Source organism: Numenius arquata, chromosome 4, assembly GCF_964106895.1.
Source record: "Numenius arquata chromosome 4, bNumArq3.hap1.1, whole genome shotgun sequence".
NCBI classification, from domain to species: domain Eukaryota; kingdom Metazoa; phylum Chordata; class Aves; order Charadriiformes; family Scolopacidae; genus Numenius; species Numenius arquata.
The window spans coordinates 8,489,843-8,516,434 of NC_133579.1; the positions used below are offsets into that span (position 1 = coordinate 8,489,843).

Here is a 26,592-nt window from a genome sequence, read left to right on the forward strand (position 1 = left end):
CGCTCCCCTCCTCCTCTCTTCCACAGGGAATGTGGAAGCCTCTCCCAGCTGCTGAGCTGCTCCATCTACCACTCCTTGTCAGCTGCCTCTCTGCAGCCCATACATCTGATTCCCAGACCCACCTCACGCTGTGCGGAGCGGCTAACAGAAGCAGCCGGCAGGCAGCAGCGGAGGGGACTGCTGAGCAGCTGCTTTCCGCACAGGCCTGGGACACGGGCTGGGACAGCTGTTTTTATGATTTATTAAGCTTATTGTAGCATCGTATCATTATGACTGCATTCCAACAATTGTCTCCAAATATTTATGGGCAGAGCTACTTGGCATCAATTACTGACTGGTTTTAAAAAAAAATAAAAATAAAAATTAAACCTCTGATATTTTGACCACCTATTCATTCAGTACCAAAACCTCTTGAACGATGACTGATAGAGCCACTTCAGAAGGAAGCAGTGGTAAACAGAAAGATCCCAAAAGACACTTTTTCAGCTGAAACTTAACATACTAGCATGTATGCAAACCTGCCAAGCTACAGAGGATCAAGGTGTTTTAACACTTTTAGCTTTTAATTGAAAAATAACACGGAAGCAATATATTTTCATCAAAACACGGCAGATCAGAGCCTCAGTAAAATAAAACTTCTATCCTATTTGAGATTTCATTTAAGCCTCAGAAAATTTGATTTCAGACTATGATTCACATCTGCTGTCTTCTCCTTGCATAAACTGTTGTTCCATCACTTCTCAGCTGCATTACTTAGTGCTGAAGAAGTCCATCCTGGAAATTTTTTCACATGCAAAAATTTCAGCTTTAACTTAAAACCACACAACATTCCCTTAGGATTTAAAGAAAACCCTCGGTTTGCCCAAAACAAACACAGTATAACACGTACTTCTTTCTCCAAGTTGCAAATATGAAAATTAATAGTTTAAATGACAACCCTCACACACATGCTTTCCATTTCCCCCTCAAAGGAACCAACACCAAAAAAGCGCAGGTATTCAGCTTGTCCTGTTGCTGTATCACATTTTGGTCTATCCATAATGTTATCCTGTAAAAATTACTGTAAGGACATTAGCAAGCTACCTGAACCTCATTTTACCTCCAGCTCCTGTGCACCAAGAAAGCCACCTAGCCAGTAACAAACAAGGGAGTCAAACAGGAGCAACTATTTTGAAACCATAGTTCTTTTGTATCCTGAAACACATTTACAGTAAATTAAAACATTAGAAGTAGCTTACCTGAAGGACAGGCACTTTTTGTGGTGTGTTTTGTGGTGACTGGTGAAGCTGTGCCCAAGGCTGATGATGAGGATGCGGGGGCGGTGAAGACTGATGATGTATCCCTGGATGAGGCTGCATGGGAGGACAGGTTGGCATTTGCTGTTGAAAAGACTGCTGTTGACTAGGAAGCTGCTGGCCAGATATTAGTCGCTCTTGTATTGCTTGTGGATCTGCAAGGCCAACACCTGGACAACCATTTGGTCTCATGTGCCCACCCATCTCCCGGGGTGTTGAAGACATACCCATAAACGGACGATTCTGTTGCATGTTTCGGGGGCCCATATTCCTTTGTCCAATTCCCATGGCACCAGGGGGCTGGTGTGACGGCTGAGGATGGGGTATATTTGGATAACTGCCAACTTCCATTGGTATTCCAGCACTCCCAGGTCTAACCTGCGGAGGAGGTGTACCTGCTGGATTACTCATTGCTTTCATAGGTGACATGGGAGGTGGAGAGGCATAAGTTCCCTGAGGCTGTGAAGGGTGCATAGTTTGTGTGTTCATTTGGTTAAGTGAGCCACTAGGGTGGATGGGCTGCTGGTGCATTAGTCCTTGACCACTGTTTGATGGAAATCCGACAGCATTTGGGTATCTTGGTACAGATTGATTCATTGGAGTGTTATTTGTAAGGCCTAAATTCTGATTCATCCCTGTATTATTAACTAATCCCTGATTAAGGTTACTGTAAGGATATCGAGAATACTGCCCTGAGTTGTTTATAGTAGGTGAGGGTACCGTCTGGCTCCGAGAACTAAAATTAAGTGTTTGCGGCCTAACAGCACCCTGCTGGGGAGGATTAGGGGAGAATCTGGGACTGTGGGCTACTGATTCTCCATGGAGAGCAGTGGGGGGATGGTGGTGAAATTGCTGGACTGAGTGTCGCAACGAAGGTGCCATACTGGGATTCTGCTGGGGCACATGAGACAAGTGGCCAGGTCCTGAGGTGGCAATGAAAGGGTTTCCCTGATTGAGGCCTTCTTGGCCTTGAGAAAACTGGTTCATCCTCTGCTGCTGCGACTGACTGTGCTGCTGCATTGAAAAATCCCCACGAGCCATGTAGTTTCCCATCTGCTGCATGTGCTGAGGATGGCCCTGCCCAGGGGGTCCGGAGGGCGCCTGTGGCGGCTGTGTCGGTTGGGGCTGCTGCTGCTGTTGCTGCTGGTACGGTGCTCTTATCTGGTCTGGCACTTGGACTGCCCGTGGTCCCCACATGGAGCCACTGTCTACGAAGGGTTGCCCGTGCCTTTCGTTCTGCATGCTGGGATAGACTCCCATCTGACCACCAGCACCACTGCCGTGAGGAACCTGAGGAACTGGAGGGTTGTGATACTGCGAATGAGGAGACGCGATACCATTCCCAGGCGCATTGCTTATCATCCTGTTCGGCTGATCCATCAGGTGCATTTTCTGCTGTTCGTATTGATTATAGTGATCAAAATGGGTCAACTTGGCTTGGTTTTGATTTGCAGGGGGATGATGAAGAGATGACTGTAAAGAGGGAAATCCTTGATCCATGGGCATTTGCTGCCCCATAGGATTTACTGTATTTTCAGGATATCCACATTCTCCAAGACCTTCCAACCCTTCACTGAAAATATTCCCATCTTCTCCAAACAGACTCATCATTCCTGGATCTGCCATCGTTTTTCAGCACACAGCTCCTCGGAGCTACAACTAGAACGCTAGTCTGTGCTTCACCTCGGCGAGGTGTTTTGTCCTCAAAGCCTTTAATCCTCAACTAATCTCCTTCATGTCATTCCATATTTCCTTAATTCTTTTGGACCATGCAGTGTCAGGCAAAGTCTGGTTACTGCTCCTAGAAAAAGCGGGGGAAGGGAGAGAGAGAGAGAGAGAGAAAGATATTGAAATAAATAAAGTCAGGCAATATAGAGAAAACGTACTTGACTGTTTTTAAGACAATGCTAGCTAGTTTCAGCCCTTGAAATACACCTTATAAATCTATTTCACTTTATGAAGGATTCATTAGCTTTACCAGAAGCTTTATTATGATAGAGAGTTAGGAAGCAAGCAAAATACTAGCCTTAACCTTAAATTAATCCATTCACTACACTTCCTAGTGCTCCTTTCTTGGGTGGAATAGAACAAAAGAACACAACATGCAGCAGCAGCAGCTGCCACAGCAGGTAGGCAGATGTATGAATATAGCCAAGCAGCCCATCTGCCGAACTAAAGCCCTGAAAACTCTCTAGTTACCAACAGCATGTCCTTAACCTTATTCCCTTGAGCTGCGTAATCAGATGAGCAAGCAGAAGCACCAAGTCCTATGACAGACTAAAGTTTGTTACAGGGACAACAGATTTTTTCCAAACGGACACAGGGATGACCCTCTAAAACATATCAAATGCCAAGACTTAGCATTTACAACGAAAAAAAAAAAATATGTTTTAAACACACAATTTATCTTAATTTAATGACGTTGTAAACTGAAAGACACGGCGCTTCTTCCCATTTAAGCAAAACTACATGCTCAATTTGTGCAAGAAAATTAAATTCAAAAGCTTCATTCAATTCTGAAATGTGTCCCCTGTCCTCTCCCCAGAACAACTCGAAAGATTTTGTTTGGATCTGTGAATTATGAACAAAACTAGTCTAATGCTGTCTTTCCTTTTCAAGATCACAATTTTAAATGCTATGTCTTATATCTCAAAATAAACTTTAAGACAATAGTCAAGGAAGCCCATCCACGTAGCAAATAAAACCAGCTATTTTTGCATCTCTGCCGTAATTTAGTAGCAACTGTACTTGCAGACCCCAACGTGCCCTTAATCAGCGATCAAAGAAAAGAAGATTTACAAGTTTGTACTTTCACATCTTGCATTTTGCAGAGGAGGGATGCTTCCAGTCACTTTGGATGCAAAATGCCAGGCCAGACTATTTTAACTGAAGGCAATTTGTCCCAGAGAAGTTTTAGATAGAAAGTATCAGCACATTTATTACACTTCTTGTAGCCATTGTCAAGAGGACCTTCTACAGCATAAAGCAGAGGGCAAGAGGAAAAGCACAAGCATTTATCACTCCTCTTAAAATAGCATTTGAATGTCACCTTTAAAACCACGCTCTTAAATCTCTTTAGTGCTTGGCTGGGATATTAACACTTATATTTCTAAATCACTTGGGGGAATATTCCTATGAGCCATCTTCATATTTCTAATAACTATTTATTTTGATTTCATTTTCTTTATTAAGCAGAAACCATCTGTAATATTTACCACCTCGATCAGTTTATTAAAGCGCAGCATAAGGGATTTCCAAAAACAAGGGGAGAATGAGCCTCCTTCACCAAAACAAGCAGACTGCTCTGTCGTGGTGTCATGGTTTCAGCTGGGATAGAGTTGACTTTTTTACTAGCAGCTGGTATAGTTCTATGTTCTGGATTTGGGATGAGAATGGTGTTGATAGTGCACTGGTGGTTTTGGTTGCTGCTAAGAAGTCAAGGCCTTTTCTGCTCCTTGCACTTCCATACCATCATTAGAGAACATGTCATATGAGAAGAGTCTGAGGGAACTGGGCATGTTTAGTTTGGAGAAGAGGAGGCTGAGGGGGACCTCACTGCCCTCTACAACTACCTGAAAGGAAGGTGTAGAGAGGTGGGTGTTGGCCTCTTCTCCCAAGGGAATAATGACAGGACCAGAGGAAATGGTCTGAAGTTGCGGCAGGGGAGGTTTAGATTAGGTATTAGGAAGAATTACTTTACTGAGAGAGTGGTCAGGCACTGGAACAGCCTGCCCAGGGAGGTGGTGGAGTCGCCATCCCTGGAGGTATTTAAGAAACGTGTAGACATGGCACTTCAGGGCATGCTCTAGTGCCTGGGATTGTTGGTTTGTGTCTGTTTGTGGGTGGGTGTGATGTGTGGTTGTGGGTGTTTGTTTTGGTTTGGTTTTGGGGGTTTTTTTTGTTTTGTTTTGTTGGGGTTTTTTTGTTGGTTGGACTCAATGATCTCAAAGGTCCCTTCCAACTAAGAAGAAGATTCTGTGATCAAGTAAGCTGGCGGTGCACAAAAAATGGGGAAGCGACACAGCTGGGACAGCTGACCCCAACTGACCACAGGGATATTCCATACCATTTGATGTCATGCTCAGCATATAAAGCTAGAGAAAGAAGGAAGGGGGGATGTTCAGAGTGATGGTGTTTGTCTTCCCAAGTAACTGTTACGTGTGACGGAGCCCTGCTTTCCTGGAGATGGCTGAACACCTGCCTGCTGATGGGAAGCAGTGAATGAATTCCTTGTTTTGCTTTCCTTGTGCATGCGGCTTTTGTTTTACTTGTTAAACTGTCTTTATCTCAACCCACAAGTTTTCTCAGTTTTAGTATTCCGATTCTTTCCCGCATCCCGACATGGGGAGAGTGAGCGAGCAGCTGCACGGTACTAAAATTCGCCTGCTGGGGTTAAACCATGTCACCTGGTAAAGATCCCTCCAGTGATTCAAGATTGCTGGAGGAGTTCTGACACTGCTACCTCCGCCGATGTCCAGCTTTGCCAGCTCCTGCTGGCAGTGTGCATAAGTGTGTACTGAGAGTCTCCATCTAACAGAACAGTCTCTTTGCTTGCAAATGCTAAAAAGCACAGAGCACAGATACGGTTACCTCTCAACCACCGACGTACTCTGGGCAATACCAAACTCCAGCCAAGTAGCGGACCTCACCCCTCAGCTAACCTGTTAACAGCCACAGAACTATGAACAGGTAAGAATTTTCACTCATTTTATTACATAAATCATGCCTACTAAAAGAACCATTTCTGAAGACAAGCATGCTCTACTCTCTTGAAGCACTAACAAAACCTTACAATAAAAATAACTAAAATCTACACAGAACTCCTCTCTTCGCTGTTACAGACAAGCTAACAGAGAATCTCCAAAAACAAGGTTACAAGCATCAAGTGTGCATTTGAACCATACTACTTCGTTTACTGGTTTTCAGCTGAGAGGCTTCCAGTAAAATTCAGGCCAGAATCAGCCACCGATAACAGTCAACATAGCTAACAGTAGTTAGACCCTGCTACTATACCTAGAAAACCAAATTAAAATAAGGTAAGGGCTTCTGTTTAATTTTTCTGCCCAGCTGACTACATCCCAATTTGCAGGTTTGGGCTAGGGACTGCCCCTTACAATGAAGGGGACGTGCTACGGAACCTAGCACTCACCCAGCTTCCTGAGCACATGCCCTTCCAAAAGAAAAGTAACCTCTAAATTTATTATGCAGTTTGTATGCAAACAAATCCATCATCTAAATTAAGAGCAAAAACACCGTTTGCTACTATTTATGATTTTAGTTCTGCATTTTTACCTGAAGTGTGAATAGATTTAATGTTTGAACTGTTGATGCTAAAGCTATTAGGTCTGAAACACGGCATGAGAACGTGTTTGAGAAGATGTCTTGAAATTGTAGTAATATTTCTTCAGTTTTAAATTTGGCCTTAAATGTAATGACCACAGCCCTTTAGAGTCAGTTGTGCTCTCACCAAACCTCCTTCTGCTTCCCCAAATGAAAGTCACACCTCTGATGTGATATATGACGAACAGCAACACGTTGAAGAATGAAAGACAGTAGCAACTACAGCCTGATCAAAATAAATACTGGAATTACCTAATAAGCTCTCAACCTTCTCTGCTAACAGGATAGGTGCCTTCTAGATAGTTAAAGCAAGTCATTAGAGTCACAGCCTTATTTTAAGTTGTAATCCATTCTTTGCTTCTTTCACTACAAGCAATGCATTTTCTCTGCTTCAAGGCTGATCCAAAAAAAGTAAAAACAAAAAGAGTGCCCACACACAAAGGTAGGACCTGCATCAAGCAACAATTCTAGGTAAAATATTCACAAAGCGCACTGCTCACTTCCCCACAAAAGCAGACATACCAACAGCAAGACTGACCATGAGGAACACAGGTTAAATTTTTCTTTTTTTCAATTAAACATTTTAAAAATACGAGTTTGTGCATCGTCTTTTCTACTGTCCCGTAAGTTAAAACCAACAGAAATTCATGAAGCAGTGACTATTTTCCAGGCACAAAGGAGAGAATATCTGAACCCTTAGAAAGGTGGATTGCTGAGTAAAAGTGTGAATGTATGAAGAGATAGTGAACTTTAAAAAAAAAAATAATCTTAAACTAACTATACAGATTCTGCTATAAAATTCTATAGCTTTTCTGCTCCTGAACATGAAATGACTGCACCAACAAGACTGAACTAAAGAGTCGATGACTGTATTTCCTTAAGACTGCCAGGTCAACCTATCTCTGTTCAAAGCAATGGTATGATCCCAACTACCAGGACACAGTCAATTGCTTAACAACCCTGTTGTCTCAACAGACAAAGCGTACATTTACTCCAGTCTGCAACATTCCAGTCCTGAACAGCTAGATCTCAAATTTAAGTAGTAGTTAACCATTGCTCAACTTAATATTTCAGAGCTACGTGGACTCAGTAGCCTTGGGCAGCTTCCCACTTTTATGAGTGGAACAAAACTGGCTGCTGCATACACATAACCCAGTCTAGGGCTGCAAATGCTGAAACCTGAACTTCATTAGCCTTGGTCCCAAAGCAGCAGATCCAGGCAGTCAAGACCAGGAAGCAGCAAGGTCAGCACACAGATGCACATGCCCTCCACAATGCCATCCTCACATTCTGCCGCTCAGAAGAACTTTTTATACATCAACAGGTTCCTTGATTCAGCTATCATTCCCTTTATAAAGAGATTTAGCAGCATTTCTTGATGGCCATGCAGCAAGTAAACTGAATAACCAGAATGTGAGAAGGCAGCTACTACTGACTGCTTCAAGCTTTGAGGTGTGTCGTGCAGAGTTGATATTTTTACAACTATCAGTTGGTAACTCAGATAAAACTCAAGTACGTGACAGGCACAAACAAAACAGTTACTCATATAATGGAACTATGCACCTTCAACAGAATACAATAAACACTGCACATACGTGCTATTTTGAAGAACTAGGCTAAAAAGACCTCTCATGCTAAAAACCAAAGCCATGCCAAAGGTCATTTTGAGACTGGAGCCTCAAAATGTAGGATTAAACGTTAGGCTACTAAATCTGCATTTAAACATTGCGTATTTAAACTGCTTTTCAAAACTGCTAAGCTCCTGCTGGCTGTTAGGGGTAGTAATTTAAGCATTTGCTGCATGGAAGTACATGACATAAATGACAGCAATTAAAGTCACATTCTTTTTTTGTGAACAAAGGTGGAGGAAAACATTCACCAAAAACTTCATAAACACTTGTAACACCCTGAGAGCACAGCAAAAGTCATGCCAAGACATTCAAACTGGGGAAAACAGCTGATGAGACTTCTACCTTTCAGCTCATTTACCTCCTGAGCTAACAGCGCTGCTGATGCCAGGACAGTTATGCAAGTGCCTGACCGCGTCCGTGGGAAGCACGCCTAGACTCCTGCGTGTTTAATGCTTAGTTCTCATGGCTGTCACAGACAACTCCTCATGCACAGTACGTTCCTCCTGCATATAAATTAGTCAAAACAGAAGAGCAGATCTGTACAGTGACTGCAACACCATTTCTGACTGTAACTTCCAAAGAAACCTGGTTATCTGAATGCCTAAAGACACTTCTTTTTTTCCCCCTTCATAGAAAAAGCTTTCCTAGTATGCACTTCACACAGTACAGACAGCTGTGTTAAAAATTAAGTCCGTATAGTTTGTATCAGATCAAAGGATGGCAGGAATCCCGTTCCCCCCCCCGCCCCAGGAAAGGGAGACGACACTTGCAAGGATGAAAAGAATGACCTCATGCACTTCTGCCTTCAGTGGGAAGAGTCAGCAAATATGGTATAAGCATTTCTGAAAAGTTTAATTTCACATCTATCATAGAAAAATTCAGTTCCTTAGAGAAACACATCCTTACAGAAATTTTTAGTGACAAATTTAAGGCAGTCAGCATCTCATGTTAAACTAAAAATTGGAGAAGGGGGGTGGCAGCAAAAAACTCACATGCCTTTCCTCAAAAGTCAGTTTTTGCATACGTGCAGTCAGCTAAAAGCCATGAATGCTATTCAGTAACATTTTTCGCACAAGAAATCCATGAAATTGTGAGTTTCCCATACAATATTTAGGTAGAAACCAGATTGTATTTTATTTCCTTAATGCATCATGTACTTTGGCAAAGAACAGGCATTTACAGAGGCAACTGAGGGCACAACAGCCTTCGAATATTTGGCAGCTTGCTGCTGTCAAGCAGCTGATGCAGGAATGACCAGCTAGAGTTCAGCCTGTGCCACACATTTGGAAACAATATCCTGCGTCATTCAAGTTCACAGGAGCTCCGATACGAGACCACAACAGCACCACGTAGGAGTACTCTGATGCAAACCCACCGAACCTCATCGTTACATCATACGCTCCCTTCGCAAACGACTTCGGCATTTGCCACACCAGCTGGGCTGCAAACTCCTTCCCTAACGTGGGGCACTGCTAATTTTAAGTCAGCAACTACAGCATTAAATAAGATGCCTCAGCGCGTCTTTTCTTTTCAGTCCAGCAGAAAAAGGGGAAAGTTTATAGCCAGTTATTAGAAGTACGTACGTGGAGGAGGCTTTTAATGAGGTAACCAGAGGAATAAAGAAATGTTTTTTACATTTAAGGACAACACAAACACAAGGTGGGAGGAGAGGGGCCAAGCCGAAGCCAGAAACACTTCAGTCTTAGTGTTACACAGCCTGGAATTTTAAGAGGCCTTTTTTGGTCATACGACCACCCTTCTCTCCCAACGTAAGTTTAAAATACAGATGTGAGGAGAAGGAGGTTTATCTAAAAATAGCCCTAGATAAGCAAGAGAAACAACCGCAGCCACAAAAATATTTCAGGAATACCTTTTTAAAATATTTGATAGCGGTGTTATCTTGCAAATGGCTCTAGAAAGGGGGAGGCATTCGACGTAAGCCTAAATGAAGTTTGAAGGCGACAAGAGCGGAGGTTTGAAGGTGACAAGCACGGCCCATGTCCCCGGTCCGGCAAACAAAAAGCCCCGGCAGGGCCAAGGGAGGTGGGGGGAAGGCAGTGTCAGGGAGAAGACTTATATTGTTGCCATCAGTCCCCAAGAAATCTCGCAGCAATTACATTCTCTTATAAAGCTGACACTAAACCGGCCCAGGGATTCAAGAGGTGGGGCCAGCGGCGACCCGCTGAGGCGCTGAAAAAACACCCCGCGCAAGTGATTACTCTTGTTAAGGGCCGTGCTTTTTGTGCACCTACTGCAGTTGTCACTGATTAACCAACTGATCTGGCAATTTCCTACATTCTTTTGCATTTAAAAAGGATCTGAAAGGCCGAGAGTCATCCCCCCTTTCATATTCCAGAGTGGGGGAAAGGGAGGCTGCGCCCCGTCCGGAGGGGCCCCCCGCTCCAGGCCGCCCTCCTCCCCCAGCCCCGGGCCTGCCAGGCCTGCAGCTGAAAATAATTTATCTCTTCGCTCCGCCGGGCTCCCGGCACATGCGATTGGGAGGGAAACGTATCCATCATGAATAAACTTGAGCACAAAGACAGGCCGAGTGTCACAGGATACAGAAGGGCAGAGGTCGCCGCGGCGAGCGGGAGGGTCGGGCCTTGGCCAGGCCCGCATGGCCGCCTCAGGCCGCGGCCCTTCCAGTTTGTCACATCCCCTGGAGTAAACAAAGCCCCTGCCACGGCCCAACTCACAAAAAAAAACAAAACAAAACGAAACACACACAAAAAAAACACCCCAACAAAAACCGCCCCACAACGTTGTAAACAACAAAATAACCGGAGACGTGACGAAGCTCGAGGTGAAACGCAGCCTTTTCTCTTCCTTTCGCTGGAAGTAGCTCGCGGTGTTTACACCCAGAAAGCTGGGAACTGTAAAAATTCATGAGGTGGATACTCAATGGTTCCCAGGGTTTCTGAACATGTGATTTTTTTCACTGAAATGTATTTTTTTAATCACGGGCAGGTTTTAAGACTTAATCGTATCCCAAAAGGCTATTTCCAGCTCTAGAATTATGAGCGCTTTAAAGTAGCCAGACCCTATATTTTACTTTACCTGTTATAAGGCCAATACAATCATGTTTCATTCATAGTTTATGAAGTCTGAAAAACCACTTGATGAAATTACAGTCTACCGATACCACACATGGTATATTTGTCCACGTATATTCTATAATCATTTCAATTTATGACTTGTACTTAAGAGTCATTTTCCTGTACATGTGTTCTTCATAAATACTGGTAGATCACAGTCTGCACTTGTACAGGAACCACATATCCACACTCATTTCTGTGAAGATAAATACACCTTATACATCCAAAGTGAAAAGCCAGAGTTTTCACAGAACTAAAGAGAACATATTTCAGGACTGTGGAACAAAATGGTAGTTCTCCCTTACGCTTTTTACATGTGGCAAGACCAATCATCCTACATCTGAGCCTAAGACCTGACTTAGCTTCCAGTATTGATAATTTTTGCCCAGTACACTTAAGCATACGGTCTTGAACCTTTCAGCAATGAAAAAAAAAAAATAATTACATATTACATCGGGAAAGGATTACAAATTATCTTTTTTAGAAAAAAAATAACATCAATGTTTCCTAAGGTATTTTAAATGAAATCACACATGATTCTATTGGATTTTACAAATCTTAACTTTGTTAGAAAAAAGACCTGTAGTACCAGAAGAATGATGTGTTTTATCATATGCAATAGACTATTTAAAAGTAAAGTGTTAAATTGTTTCACTAACAAAGTCCACCGTAAAGAAAAAGGGTTGGGGAGGGAGGGCTGCGGAGAAAGACAGCACACTGCAGGACACAATGCAGTAGATGGAGTGAATAGAGCTCAGTAACCTTCATTTACTGCCTGGACCGTTAAGGAGGCCAAATAGTGTCCCAGAGAATATGAGGGACAGCTGAAATACAGGACAGACACCAAAAATACCTTCCACAATTACTGTTTGTTGGACTACCTAATTTTGTTAAACAAACAAGCTCAACTAAGTTATGCATCTTGAACATCCTATTGTTTTTTTGAAGAAGGATATGCAACAAAAGGTGGTTTTCCTTCTTGGCCTGTGGAATGGAAGCAGGCTCTTGCATGCACAAATGAAGTTTGATTTTTGGGTGTTTTTAACATAATGCCTGGCTCACAGTGATGATCAGTGCTTATTCAGACAGACCACAACATAAATGACTGTATCAAGCTGTCCTCTGCAACAGAGAATGCCAAAAGGAAAAGAGTTCGGAGCTCTCAACAGCTCCCACTGTATAAGGCTAAGATATTTAAGAGTAAACAAACTGCTGTGTTCAAGTTCACTTCAATATGGAAAAAGGGTGCCTACACAGTACAAGCAACGGCGCCAGAAGTTACATATTGGAATGGGGACTGTCAGATGAGTGCAACCCTCATCAGGCATCGTGTGCAGTGTGGCTTTTCCTTCCAGGCAGGACTGAGATGGAATGCTTTTCCTCTGTAAAAGCAGGGGAGATTCAAAAGGAAGAGAACCAAATTTTCTTGTGCAAAACACTTAATGGGTCTCCAGTTTCTTCTTCACAAAGAAGAAAACTAACTGGGATGTTTTAAGCGTGTTGCTTAACTGATACGCACTTCTAAAATGACTCCCACATAGTTACATTCAAACAAGCAAACAAAAAAGCCTTCCAGGGAAAAATTTGTCATTTAAAGTTTTAGAACTATGCAATCTCAACCCCCTTCCTGTTAAGGATTGGGAAGAACTTGGAAGCAGTTTCCAAGTCAAAGATAATTACTGACCCAGTGCCCAGAGCCATAGTCATTCAAGCTATTGCAAACAGTAGAAGCAGCTGAGGTTCACCCACCACAAAATCTTTTACGCCCAAGGCGTTCTTGAGCTACCTTCAATTTTCCACAAACTTTTCAGAGATTGACAACGAACATACAAGAGCAGCATGCATTCGTCAAAAAGATGTGAAAGGAAATTTTTACTCATCTGAAAACAAACTTGGAAACTCGTTCCGTTTCATGGTAGGTAGTTCCACCTTCTCTCAAAAAGCAGAATCTCTTGATTTTATAACAGAAAGCACTATCTTCACTGTTCCTAATGATTCACGTTCCATTTAAATTTATCTTTCAAGCTTATCAATCTTGCTACACTATCTACAGTGGACTAGAAGTTTCCAAGTTCTTTTAAACAAACAAACAAAAAAACCCGAAACCCCAAAAGTTACATTCCCACACTGCCCTCCCCTCAACAAAACCAAAAATGCATTTCTACTCACTAGAAACCTAGAAGCAAATTAAAGGAGGGGGACAGGCTGACTAAAAGATTAGAATACTATTTTACTAGTGTGAGAAATAGGAAGATTTATTTTACTAAATATTGCAGACTTTGTTGGACTAGCAATTTCTTTGTGTTTGTAAATACCTGGAAAAGTGGAAGTCTGATGGATAAAATGGCTCGTGAAAAAAAAAACAAAAACAAACAAACAAAAAACCAACAAACAAGCCAGAACACTTAAGCAGCAAAGATCACAGAATTACAGAAATCAGAATTCTCAGAATTCAGAACTCAAGTACTGTATGAAGACTGCTACCATACAGATTTGTGTAGCCAACCAAGTTTAGAGCTGTTTCACTTACTGTTCACAGTCTGGTTGTCAAAACAAGACCATCAACAGCTAGTGTACTATCTATGCTACAGGGCATTGCAGAAATGCTGCTAGGAGAATCTTCATTCTATCAAGGGTCAAAAACCTGCTACTTAAAGGTGAAAAAACTCAAGACAGCTAAAAACGTATTCTTTTGCTTATGAACTATGTAGAGAAAGAAATTAGAACGAGTACGAAGAACTTCAAAGTACCAGTGCTAAACATTTCTACGTTTATCTCTACAAAAAAAAAAAAAAAAAAAACACCCACCCTCATTCAGAATCCAACAGCCATCAAAAGACTAAAACACAGTGTAAGGGTTCATGCTTTTACTTAAACAAACAGTAAATGGCATTATTACAGCATCCTTAGTACATCAAGAACTGTCCTGATGGCCTGTCTTTCCAAGTTAGCGTGCAAAGACGTACATCACCTGAAGCAGACAATACAGTGCACAGCTGAGGAAAAAGCACGGATGAGGTTCTGCTACAGACCAATTGATTTAGGATCACAGGAGTTAGTGGCAGATGAAATGCTTATGCTGTATAATCAAATATTATTTGGACCTACATCTGAGACTAGGGTAACTGTTTCATTAATGATGCTTGAAAAGCAGTAAAATCTAGCTCCTTGTCCCCCCACCCCACTTAGAAGGACTTGAAAGGGATGAGGAACTACCTGCTGCCACTAATTAATCCTCCACAATAGCTTTCCTGACCAACTTTTTACAGCACCTTTTAAATTACTATATCCAATCACAAAGCATCATCCAGAAAGCTGAAACAGGTAAAATTGTGATTCTTCCTTTCCTACCCCGCTCAGCAGCTGGAACCCACCTACCCCTGTGTTTTCAGACACCAGTGATCTCTGAACCTAGTTCTGAAATAAAAGCAAGAGAGAAAATCACCTCAAAAAGGTACATGTTATGTCCTCAGCTGAGGCTGCAGCTCCACAGCAAAGCATGAAATGAAACTTCTCACCTCAGTAACAGCCAGTCATCAGAATCAGGTCCCCTTGGACACAGAATCATGGAATTGTCAGAGTTGGAAGGGACCTCTGGAGATCATCTAGTCCAACTCCCCTGCCAAAGCAGGATTGCCCAGAGCACGTTACTCAGGACTGCATCCAGGCGGGTCTTGAAAATCTCCAGAGAAGGGGACTCCACAACCTCCCTGGGCAGCCTGTTCCAGGGCTCTGTCACCCTCACCCTAAAGAAGTGTTTTCTCATATTGGAATGGCACTTCCTGTGTTCCAGCTTGTGACCGTTGCCCCTTGCCCTGTCACTATATTATATTCCAGTGTGCCAAGCTTAGACGAAAAGGAGTTGTTGAGGGAAAAAATTCTATTTGAGAAACTTCAGAGCCTTACCACTCTAAAATACATGAAGACTTAACTTGGTAGACTGATCTTCTACCACCTGCTCTTTATAAAAACTGTTAAGGAGGCGCTTTTGTTCGGATTTTTTTCAAACCCAGGTCTCACTTCTCAGTGTAAATGGATGCTAAAAGAAGGACCTAACACCAACTGCACCGATCGTATCCCTGTAGCACCCAACACATTCCGCACAACCCTGCATATTACTCAAAAACCAAACGGGAAGAATTAAGCGAGAGATACTGGGACCAACTTAATCAAGAGATGTCTGCAAGGCAGTAGCAGCAGCAACAGCTGTCAACCGGATTTGTTCATGGGGATTGTCGGGAGTCCCAGCCTGCTTCTGAGCATCCAGGTAAACCAGCTGCCACCTTCCTTTTCAAAGGCACTCCTCACGAGTCAGCCATGCCTCTCACGGCAAGCTTGAGTTACAGCACAGGCTGCACTCTCAACATATTCAAAAGCTGTTGCTACCAAAAACTAGAAGTATTTATTTAAGACTTTTGTGTGTGTGTGTGTCTTTTTTCCTCTGGGGAAGACTGCATTTGTGTTTGATTTGTGGCTACTTATAAAGTAACTTCCTAGGGGGAAGCTAAGTGAAGGTTTTATTGAACAAATTCTAAGCCTCAGACGACTATTCTGACAGTCTCTTATCAAAAAAGAGAGTATCTATACTTATCCAAAACCGTAAGTGACAGACTTATTCTTCTGATTATTTAATACCTGCATTTTTAGGTACCTGCATTTACAGAAGCAGTGGTTAGGTCTTAGTAATGCTAAATGGTGTATGTACTCCAGTAACTCTTCCTGACACCTCCATATAAAATGGATTTCCTTTAGAAAGGATGATAGATGTTATGAAATAAGAATTTCTGTGTATCTATAATCTTTTTAGTAAATAGTAATTGACACATTAGGTAAAAAAAAAAAAAAACACACAACAAAAAACCAACAAAAATAGAACAAAAAACACACCAAAAAACCCAACAAAACCACTTCATCATCTGTCTGCTTAAAAGGAAATTCCCCTGTTCTTTAGGGATCTCAAGACTGTAAGCAGCATCACATCCAGGAGGCATTATTAAATTTTTTTACAACATCAAGATGCTCTACTACGAAACAGGCTAAATCACTTTTTCTGTCTACAATAAACACGCAATTCAATTTAGTTCATTTAAACCAGGAGAGTCAGCTCCATGCTATCAGCCCGCTCCGCCAACAGCCCTTGTTGAAAATCTGAGAATTTGAGATTATTGCTGTGGCCATGACAGATTACTTTACCTGAGGATGAACAGTTAACTTTTCATGTCTCACCCCCGTTCCCTATGACTTCTTCACAACAAGGACAAAACTAGAGTTTCCTCTCACACCTTCTAACGCACTGAATGAAGTAACAGCGTTAAAGCTGGGGTGAATTTACATGTAAGGTCCAGAGCAGTACCATAAAAGCAGTAGTACCTTTCTTTCCAGAGCTGAAGCCAACTAAAACAGGTTTAAAGACAGAGTTTCATTTGAGAAGCAAGGAGGAAGTATACATCAACAAAGCAGTGATGCAAGGAACATCTACAAGATAAAAATCTATGAAGCACCTCTATTTCAAACCTATGACGGCAATATAGTCCAATCATTTATACTTTGTTAGAAAAGCGGTGTCCATCTGTTATTTCACAAAAGACATATCACCTTTTACGATAACAGATACAAATGAAACAGGGCTACAGAACACACTCTGAAATCTTCTTACAGTTTTGAGAATTAGACTGAAGATTTCAGTGCTTACTACAAACTTCACATTTCACTGGAGCCAGGAGACTGTCCAGCCGGTTTCCCCTACTTCTTTTTGACCCAGGCATCTGCAGCTTTGGCTGAATTCAAACCCAGATAACTACTAATTCGGTTAAATTGATTTCCCATTTCTGCTGCACCATACAGTAGCTACTTAGTCTGAGAGCCTTGCAGCTAGACAGACCAGCATACCAAATAACCTAACTCCTTAAACCATCAGTGGATGCTCACTCCACTGTTGTCTCTTCCTGAACTTCAGAAGTCACAAGTTGGCTTTCCCCTTGATCCTGATTTTGTATCTTCCCTAGTAATGCTCCAAGGGCAGATGGGGTGGGGACGCTTCTTTCCAAAACAGTGCAGAGCCCCTTACCTGACATACTGTGTCCAGTTCTGGGCTCCCCAGTTCAAGAAGGACAGGGAACTGCTGGAGAGGGTACAGCAGAGGATTACAAAGATGATTAAGGTCCTAGAACATCTCTCTCACAAGGAAAGGCTGAGGGACTTGCGTGTTTTTAGTCTGGAGAAGACTGAGGGGGGATCTGATCAACACCTATAAATACTTAAAGGGTGGGTGTCAAGAGGATGGGGCCAGTCTTTTTTCAGTGATGGCCAGTGACAGGACAAGAGGTAACAGGCACAAACTTGAACATAAGAAGTTCCATCTAAACATAAGGAGGAACTTCTTTACTTTGAAGGTGGCAGAGCACTGGAAGAGGCTGCCCAGAGAGGTGGTGGAGTCTCCTTCTCTGGAGACATTCAAAACCCACCTGGACACGTTCCTGTGCAACCTGCTCTGGGTGGACCTGTTTTGGCAGGGGGGTTGGACGATGATCTCCAGAGGTCCCTTCCAACCCCATGTGATTCTGTGACATCTCCATACCCGTTCTCATTGCTCAGCTAAACTGCTAAACTATTTACAACACGGTGCTTGTTCACGACCGAGCACACAGCTGAGATGCTGAGTCGCACAACTGTTATCCACCAATACAAACATTCCTGTTCCACCGAGTCTTCTCCTTCTTGGTCACCGTTTGATTCACTCCATGTTTTTCAAGAAGGCAACGCATCTCATGGGCACAGAGCTTCTCTTTGCACAGAATGTGTGGCAGCTGCACTGACAGTCGTGCATTTGCATAGAAAACCATCCAGAAGTATATTACACCTCTGATAACGCAATACATTTATCCTCCCAAAAGGCAAACAAGTCCTCCTATCAGCAGCTCTGTAATGTTTCATTTCTCCATTATCAATTTCTGCCAACATCAAGCTAATGAATGCATGATTCCCAGTTAGAAATCAGTAGTTAAGTTACCTATACCGTATTAGGTGGGATCTGGGGGCAGAGGGGGGCTAATTTGAGAAATACATAGAAACCTTGCTTTCAGGAGAATAAGCATTAGCACTTTTAATGTGCTCTGGGATTTCAAGTTGAACGTATGAACCACTTAAAAAAAAAAAAAAAAAATCACTTTACAGTAATTTTCAACTGGTTGCCTAACACCCATCTCCTAAGTGACTATCATCAAAACACAACCATAACACTAGTGATGAATTAATATTAAAACCCTTCAGTGAGATCACAGAAGTCCTCAAAAAACAGCCCAAGCTGTCAGAGCACGCTTCTCCCACACGCTGAGTAGCAGTCAGGTTCTGGAAATAAAAGCTTTGTTCAATTACAGAAGTGGGTGCTAGGTACATTTCTCATTTACACATATAATTTTGATATCCAAACCAATTTGACAGTGTCTAAACAGATTTTTAAAAGCCAAGAATGAATACTTCCAAAAGGAAGAACAAGCAATAGTCAGAAAAAGGGAAGGTACTCACTTACTGGGACAACTTGACTAGCAAGGGACTGCACTCTGACAATTTTCTATACGTCGGCGGGGATAATTAACGAAGTTTTTGCAGGGCTTCTGTACACCAGCAAGTAAGAAGCGGTTAAGATTCTCCACATATAAAATGGGTGTTTTATCGTTCACCTATTTTGCTTCACAGGAATACTCCTGTGTTGCACGCCTGCGTTGCCACCGTCTCTGCCGCTGTCGGTAACGGACCAATATCACTCAAGAGAGAGCAACAGCCCAGCGCCTGTGAAAGGGATAATCTAAGCCACTGCAGGATGGAAGAAGTGCTAAAGACAAGAGCAGCCTAAAATAGCAGCCTGAAGATGGGCAGCAGGCATCTGACTGCCAAAAGAGAAGACACCTCGCGGGGTACAGTTCCCCGGCTCCGTGGGCCAAGAGAGCGATGGCCACTCCAGGGTTTCCTAACGCCTCCCTTGGCTCTCTGCTTCGCCAACAGCGTATTTTTGTCTTCTCAAATAGGGCTTCAGCTATTTCTCTGTCTGCTGCAAGTTAACGTTTAGCACCACTGTACATCTCTGAGCCCCATCACAGACGGAAGCACAGCGCTCCTCCCAGAGCAGGGGGCACCACCACGTAGAACAGGCCTACACCATCACATACGCAACTAAGATGAGTTAACGTGTTTGCTACAAAGAAATGAAAATGCACCTAACGAAGTTTTTCAAGATATTAGATGTGCATGTGTTGCATGCCAAGTTTCTGAGAGGAAAGGAAAATAAGCATGCGAGCCATTTTCTCCAAAACCACAACCCCCTAATTCCCGGGTCAGCGCAGTGTCTGGTCCTTCAACATTTTCCTCGGCTCAGCAGATGAGGAAACAGTCGCACCAGAAGGCCCTGTAACAGATGGAAACCAGAGCAGCTGGAGAGCAGGGAAATGTCTGTGGGGGTGAGGGGGTGGGGGCAGAAAGCCCATCCCCGCTCCCGAGCTTTAAAGCTGCACGCAGCCATCACGCCGTACTGCAAACTCAGCCCACGGGGTCTGAGCTGGGGGAAAAGTTGAAGGAAGTGGTACGTGGCCAGATGATTTAGTGCTTCCCAGACTTCCCATCAGGAGAGCAACACTGAGCCACGCAGCATTGGACCCGCAAGCACTGGGTACAAGCTCCTCCGGGGAGCAGGAGGTAGCGGAAAAGAGCAAGCTGGGCATTTGGCTGCCTTCGTGGAAAGCACAGGAGATGAAGAACTGCCAGCTCCAGAAAGCCTAGAACTGGAAGGGTGAGGGAGGAGACAAAAACTACACATGCATACTGGAGAGACGAGTAAGGAAAACAGTAAGATCAAAACTGATCAAGGTTTGAAGGATGCTTCTTTTTTTTTTTTTTTTTTTTTTTTTTTTAAATAAGAGGTATTACAGAACCAAACCAGCACAGGCATACATTTTTAAAGAGGAAAAAACCAAACACAGTAAATGAGGAAGAATAAAAATTGAAGGAAAAAAATGGCATATGGTACAATTATTCCACTACAGTTTAGACTCACAGCTTTACAACACCTGCACACTTAATACATACTTAAGTCATACATGATGTCACCAGCATTTCCTTTCTCAACTTAGTTAACTATTAGGGAAATACATCTAACGGGTTTCCACACTTCTGGAAAGACAAGTGACTGTCCAGGATTAAGATGCCCACCCCCTGGCACAGTCTGGATGGCAGCTTGCCCTCAGTCCCCAGATAAGGGAAACACACCAAGCCCTTTAAGGGGAACAGAGCCATTAAGCAGAGAGTGTTTTATAAACAAGAAGAGACAGGTAGGGTTGTGGTGGGGTTTTTTTTCTTGTTTGTTTGTTTCTTTTAATCCTGGCTGTAACTACCTTCTGCAATCTTTTTGGCTCCTCGAGTCAGGAGGACAAGAAACTAAACTGATCAATGTGTAAGACGGAAGTCCTTCCTATGAGAGCAGCAGATTACAGTGTTAACCCAGATAACGCAAACAAGGTCATTCAATGCTTGTAAAAGGCACCCAGAAATACTCCATTATATATAACTGTTCTTTACCTGGCCTGCCATGTAGAATTAGACTTTGAACATTGATTTTCAGCAGCTGTGAGCAAGCGCAAAATTGACAGGGCAGCGGAAAGTTTTCATGACAATTTTTCCTCCTTAGTTATTCCTGTTCCTAACCACAAACAAGATGCTTTCGTTCCACTGCTTACCCCAAACGTCTCAAGAAAATGTTCGGGGGTGCAGTGTGACACTAGAGATAAGCTGATCTAACCATTAGTTGCCATCAGAAGACCGTCACCACAGGGGCAGCTGAACAGCAGTGACAGCACAAGGGAAGAAGCAAGAGTGGTACGGGCTGATTTCAAGCAGCACAACCCATTGGATCAGCTTATTACCGTACCACTCATTCAAATTGCCTTCAGGCCACAGCCAGGTGGTTCAACAACTTAACCTGAAAAGCACAGCACTAAAACAAGCCAAGCATTTGCTGTATAGAAAGGACATGAGAAACCAGTATCCGCTGGTATGATTTCCAGAGGGGGGGGTGGGGGGGGGAAGGAATTCTAATTTGATCAAATACGTGAAAAAATATTTTGCATCAAACACCAAAGACTACACAAAGCATGGAAAATCTCGCCATTACCACAAGCTACTCCTGCTGGCTGGAAGGGAAGATTGCTGACTTGGACTCATTTCATACCAATCTACAACTCCAGTGAAGGATGTGCAAATACGCTGGGATCTGGCATTCGGATTTGTTTTAGACAAGAAATGTTATATCTCAGTGTGATTTAGGAAAATAAAGGCCATTTGTGAATACTAAGGATATTTGTCAAGAGAGTCAAAGAACAGATTTTTAGTTAAGACATTCCAAAAGCAATTAATCCATGGTGCTCAGAGGAGCGCCTTCAGCAGCTCAAGCCAAGCAGGCGCACAGTCCCTCAATGAACGGCTGTGAGGGATAAACACGCTACTTAAAGGGAGAATATTTCATCTACGTCCATTCAACACCTCTGAAGCCTTCTGGACACAGAGAGGTAAAACTTTCTTACATTTCTCATAACGCTTCCCCTACTCACATTGTACTTGTCTGCAGTCTTCCCTAAAACCCCATATGAAAAAGGTCTTATTAGCATAAGATTGGGTTTTACATGTTCTTTTTTTAAAAAACATATTCACCACAAGAATTTTTAAATATATCCCACTATTTGAAACACTTTTGTTCCAAGAGCTGACCATTACAGACTATTTTCTAGATATGGCAGGACAAATTCCTTCCTGTCTGAGAGTTTCCATGGTAATAAAAGTCCCCTTTAAACACATTCACGGTGGTTTGGGCAGGCCAAACAGGCAGCCTTTGTACTGAAAAGCTCCCTCTTTGTACTCCTCTGTGCTGATCCTGCACAAACTACCGTAAAAGTGTATTTTAGTGGAGGCAGAGTAAAACTAAGGCTCACATCAGTTTCACACGATGACTGTTTATGCCGCAGCACAGATACAACCCTCTGGAAGATTCCCTTCCCAAAGAATTTCAAGTGGTTGGAGAAAGCAAGCTAGGGGACAGCCTACGACACATTTCGAGCAGTCCTAACCCGAGCAACTTCGCCACTTACACTATTAGAAAAAGATGAAGTGAAATGACCGTCCTCCCTTTCCCTTCCCCCCTCCCCACCGTGCAGTCTCATTGCTATTTGGGAGATACCGTCTTTACACCAGTGCATCCATCTAGTTAAACAGGAGTAGTCCTAGTTGATACCTCTATATCCATATGCAGACCTGTCATCAAAAGGGACTGGGAGAACTGTGATTCAATTTGCCATTTGGAGGAATAAATAGGAACAAAAAGTGGTTTTAGGATGTTCAACAAGGCACCTCCCTTTAAATTTCTATCTATTCACATTTGTATTGTGTCACCTTTGAGTACTAGCATAATTTTTAACACCTTTAGGTCTTGCTACAAGTGGAGCATTTTTGTATTAGGATTGTACATTTCAGTAAATCTCACAATTTCAGGTTTAGAAAGATGAGTTTTTTTCACTGCCACTACAGCAGACCTGCTACGGAAGCTGGATCAACTCTACAAGCAATGGATTCTCTTAAAAAACTAAATCACAAAGCATAAACATGCAACTTTAACTCACTAAGAAAAATATTTCAGCTGTCCTTTAGATTTTTCTTTTGTTAGCTTTTCAAAATTTGTACGCAGATTTCACTTTAGATAAAAAACTCTCTATTTCCCGACCAGACCTGTTCACCAGACTTCTCAAACCCTGCAGCTTCAGACATCTCCGTAAGACTAAGTGCAGCTCAGTTCCCAAGCCAGTATTTCTTTGCTTACGGTATACTAAGGGAGAGAAAATTTAAGCATGTACGTTGCTCAGTGAGCTTTTCCCCAGTGCTACCATTAAAATTTGTGCTTTTTTTCCATCCCGCCTAGTGGAAATTTCAGCATAGCACAGACTCTCTCATCCAAGCTATTGAAAAAATGTATGAAGAAAGAAGCAAGAACAGCAGGAATAGCCCTGAGGAATCAACGTAATGCTTCATCTCTCTCACCTCAACAGTTTTTAAAACACCCCTCAAACACACACACACTCCCCTTCTCAGTTCTCCCCCCCCCCTCCACGTAACTCATTTCCCATTGAGTGCCCCCACCCCTGAGAGGTCCAATCTCAACTACAGACTCTCTTTGCTTCCCAAGAATTGAAGCACTTCGTATGGAAAGCATTATCCAGATGAGTGGGGGGAAAAAAAAAAAAAAAAAAAAAAAAAAAAATCAGCCTTGTGATCACTTTCACAAGCGTAAGAATGAAAATACCTGATCTTTGTCAGACCTCATTTAGAGGCGTTTTAAAGTTTCCTTTTCGGCAATAGAGGAAACGGCCTTAAAATTACAGCAACTTTAAAATTGGTGGGAGGCAGTCCACCAACATTTAAGACAAGCAAATTGAACAGAAAGGAAAGGTTTGAGAAAGGCATGCTATGGAGAAATATTTGGACCCATAAAGCCAACTATAACTTTTTGGAGAAGGTTTTCAGTGGGCTGATTTTAAGAACACGATCAGAGCAGACACAGAAAAACCAGAAGATAGCAGAGCATTCATGAAAAGCCTCACAAAAAGAACAGGTCTAACAGCTCACCGACTACTTAAAACTGAAGAATTATGGTCTTAGCTTCAGCAAAAGCTAACAGCATTTATTTTTTTTTCCCCAATAGAAAATTTCAACTTGGGAAAAGAAACTGAACAGAATTTGTTTTGGTTGCCAGCAAAACCTGGTCTATCGCTTTCGTTGAAACTAGTCCAATTTAAACAAACATCAATGTAACATCCCACATTTCTCATGCTAGCAAATCTTATTAAGAATACTTTCCACAAACACATGGTATTGCTCAGTTATTAACAACAACAAAAAAAAATTCTTACACAGTCCTTAAGGATCATTTGTAGTAAATCCATCTACTTCAGCAATTTAGCTATCAATCTATCTCCTTAAACAGATGCAACATGTTAGAAGATTTTCACTGTAGGTTGTAATATTTCTGAGTGTGTTTAAATTGCCCTCAAATTATGCTTCGTCAAGCTATCATGCTGATTGTAAGATAACTGAATATAATCTGAAAAAGTAAACTGTAGCCTCTATTTCTTATGCACCCGCTTCTTAAAATCAGAGTCATCGTACGACCAAGATTTCATTACCACCCTGTTCTGACAGAAACCAATATTAATTATTATTTGAATTAACCTTTGAGCCATAGTTTTCATCAGTACTCAGTAAAGACATGGACAATTTCTAATTACATTCTACTCTCATTATAAGTCACTAGGCTGTAAAGCTGTATCTGACAAGACTGCTATACTTGGCCTTGAAATGCTTTGGACTTCACTATAAATCTTTCAGGAACATCTAAGAACTCATTCAATACGAGACCTATCACACACAGGATGTTTCTCCAACAATTTAGAAGTGTTTTTAAAGGGATACCAACTGTGATCTCACAGAATTGCAATACTATTGCTGAAGGAAAATAAATTATTAGTGGCTCTAACTTTTATCATTCGGCATCGTTACACAGATATCTTTTACCTGAAGTTACATACAGTGGATCCACTCAGTCTATCAAGTGCAACTATGCAGTGATCAGCAACCGAATCATACTCAACAAATAGTATAAGAAAATGAAAATTTGCAGACTGACAAAAATCTGATCCTAAAGCTTACAGCAGATACCTACATCGTAGGCTATATTTATTACAGACTAAAGAGCGAAATTTTTATCTGCTAAAGAGTTATTAGTTCTGTAGCAGGAAACGCGGATTTTCAGGGTCATAAATGAAGAATAACCTGTGATTAATATACAAAAATTAGTCCAAGAGGACAATTTTTCTCTTGTAATTTTTCTGCTTTATCTCACATAATCACTTTGCTGCGGTCAGTTAGCCAGCCAACAAAAAAATGAAATATATACAGGGATATAAGGAAAGCAAATGCCGCTCTGGAGAACAGGTTTCTACCCTTCACTATGCCAAATCTCTTGAATGAACAAATTAAACTTCTGAAAGAGTGATTTCTGGCTCTATAACCCAAGCCTCATTTTCGCAACTTCACAAAGCTCACATCTATGACTACCTCCAAAACGTTTCATCTCCGAGCAAAAGACAGTTTTATTTGAAGGAATACCAGAGGCTGGGATCTATCAAGTTTCAAAACCAGAACTTGACTTAGCTGCTGACTCAAGACATATTTCAAGATAACAGGAACGTATTTCATGATACCATTTTTAACCTTCCACCGTTGAAAATACCTGTGTCTTAAAACAGAAGCCTCAGTATGAAATCAGTTTAATTCCAGTGAAAGACATTTCACGTTACAGAAACCTTGACTCAGACTAAGATGCACAATAGACGCAACTTTAAATTTTATTCATCTCAAAAAGAAAACAACCAACCAACCAACGATCTTTCCTCCACAGATCACTTTTATGGATGCTGTTAATTGCACAGAAGATCCAAGTTACTAATTTCATAAAGATTTTAAAGAGAAATTACAGGACATAAGGAAACCCAATAAGGTTTGGAGCTGTTAACACAGAAAATGCCAGTTTTGCATGTATTTAAACATATTATGGGTCCATCAGTTAACGCTCCACATTTGTGCTTTGTAGTCACATAGGATAAATGGTGGTCCATGATCAGAAGAATAGTGAGATACAGTCAGGCTTATCACCAGACAGAATATGCTAACAGAATTCAGATCTCTTGATTTTTGGGAAAGGCCAGAGATGATGGATGGGATTTCAGTCTCTGAAAATGCAAAGTGTTTGTAACATTGGCATCAACAGTGTTACCAATTCTAAACATACATCCATTGAAACGTAAAAGTCGTATTTTTCCTTCCAACCCAGGTGACTAAGGTCTTCAATTGCATCCCCAGACCCTTCACCTTAAGGCCCCAATTTGCCTGCCCACTCAAAAAAGCAAGAATTGGCCATACTGATTCGTTAGGTTTTTTCCTTACAGTTGCATGCTTTTCACAAGTTCCTCTAAATTTACATCTTCTTTGTATTACAGTAGTATCTACCTGAATATTCAGATAAGCATCTTCCTTTTATACCTGATACATTAGGTGGCTGGATTATTCTTCCACTCCTCCAGCTAAAAACACTGTTAGTTTAACTGTTTCTTTTGTAGACACAGAAGCGTAAAAGGGGAAGAA

The 26,592-nt window shown here is 42.0% G+C and overlaps 1 protein-coding gene across 2 annotated transcripts in view; it reads right to left on the reverse strand.

The window, feature by feature from the left end:
* CHD7 (chromodomain helicase DNA binding protein 7) overlaps positions 1-26,592 on the reverse strand; it is a 137,199-nt gene that overhangs the window by 88,430 nt on the left and 22,177 nt on the right. Inside the window, exon 2 of one of the 2 annotated variants that reach the window (XM_074146348.1) lies at positions 1,239-3,096. In XM_074146348.1, the coding sequence (XP_074002449.1) occupies positions 1,239-2,921 (1,683 nt within the window). In that variant the 5' untranslated portion in view covers positions 2,922-3,096. Of the gene's footprint in view, positions 1-1,238; positions 3,097-26,592 lie in introns of those variants that run through there. The other variant, XM_074146349.1, reaches the window with a different exon arrangement.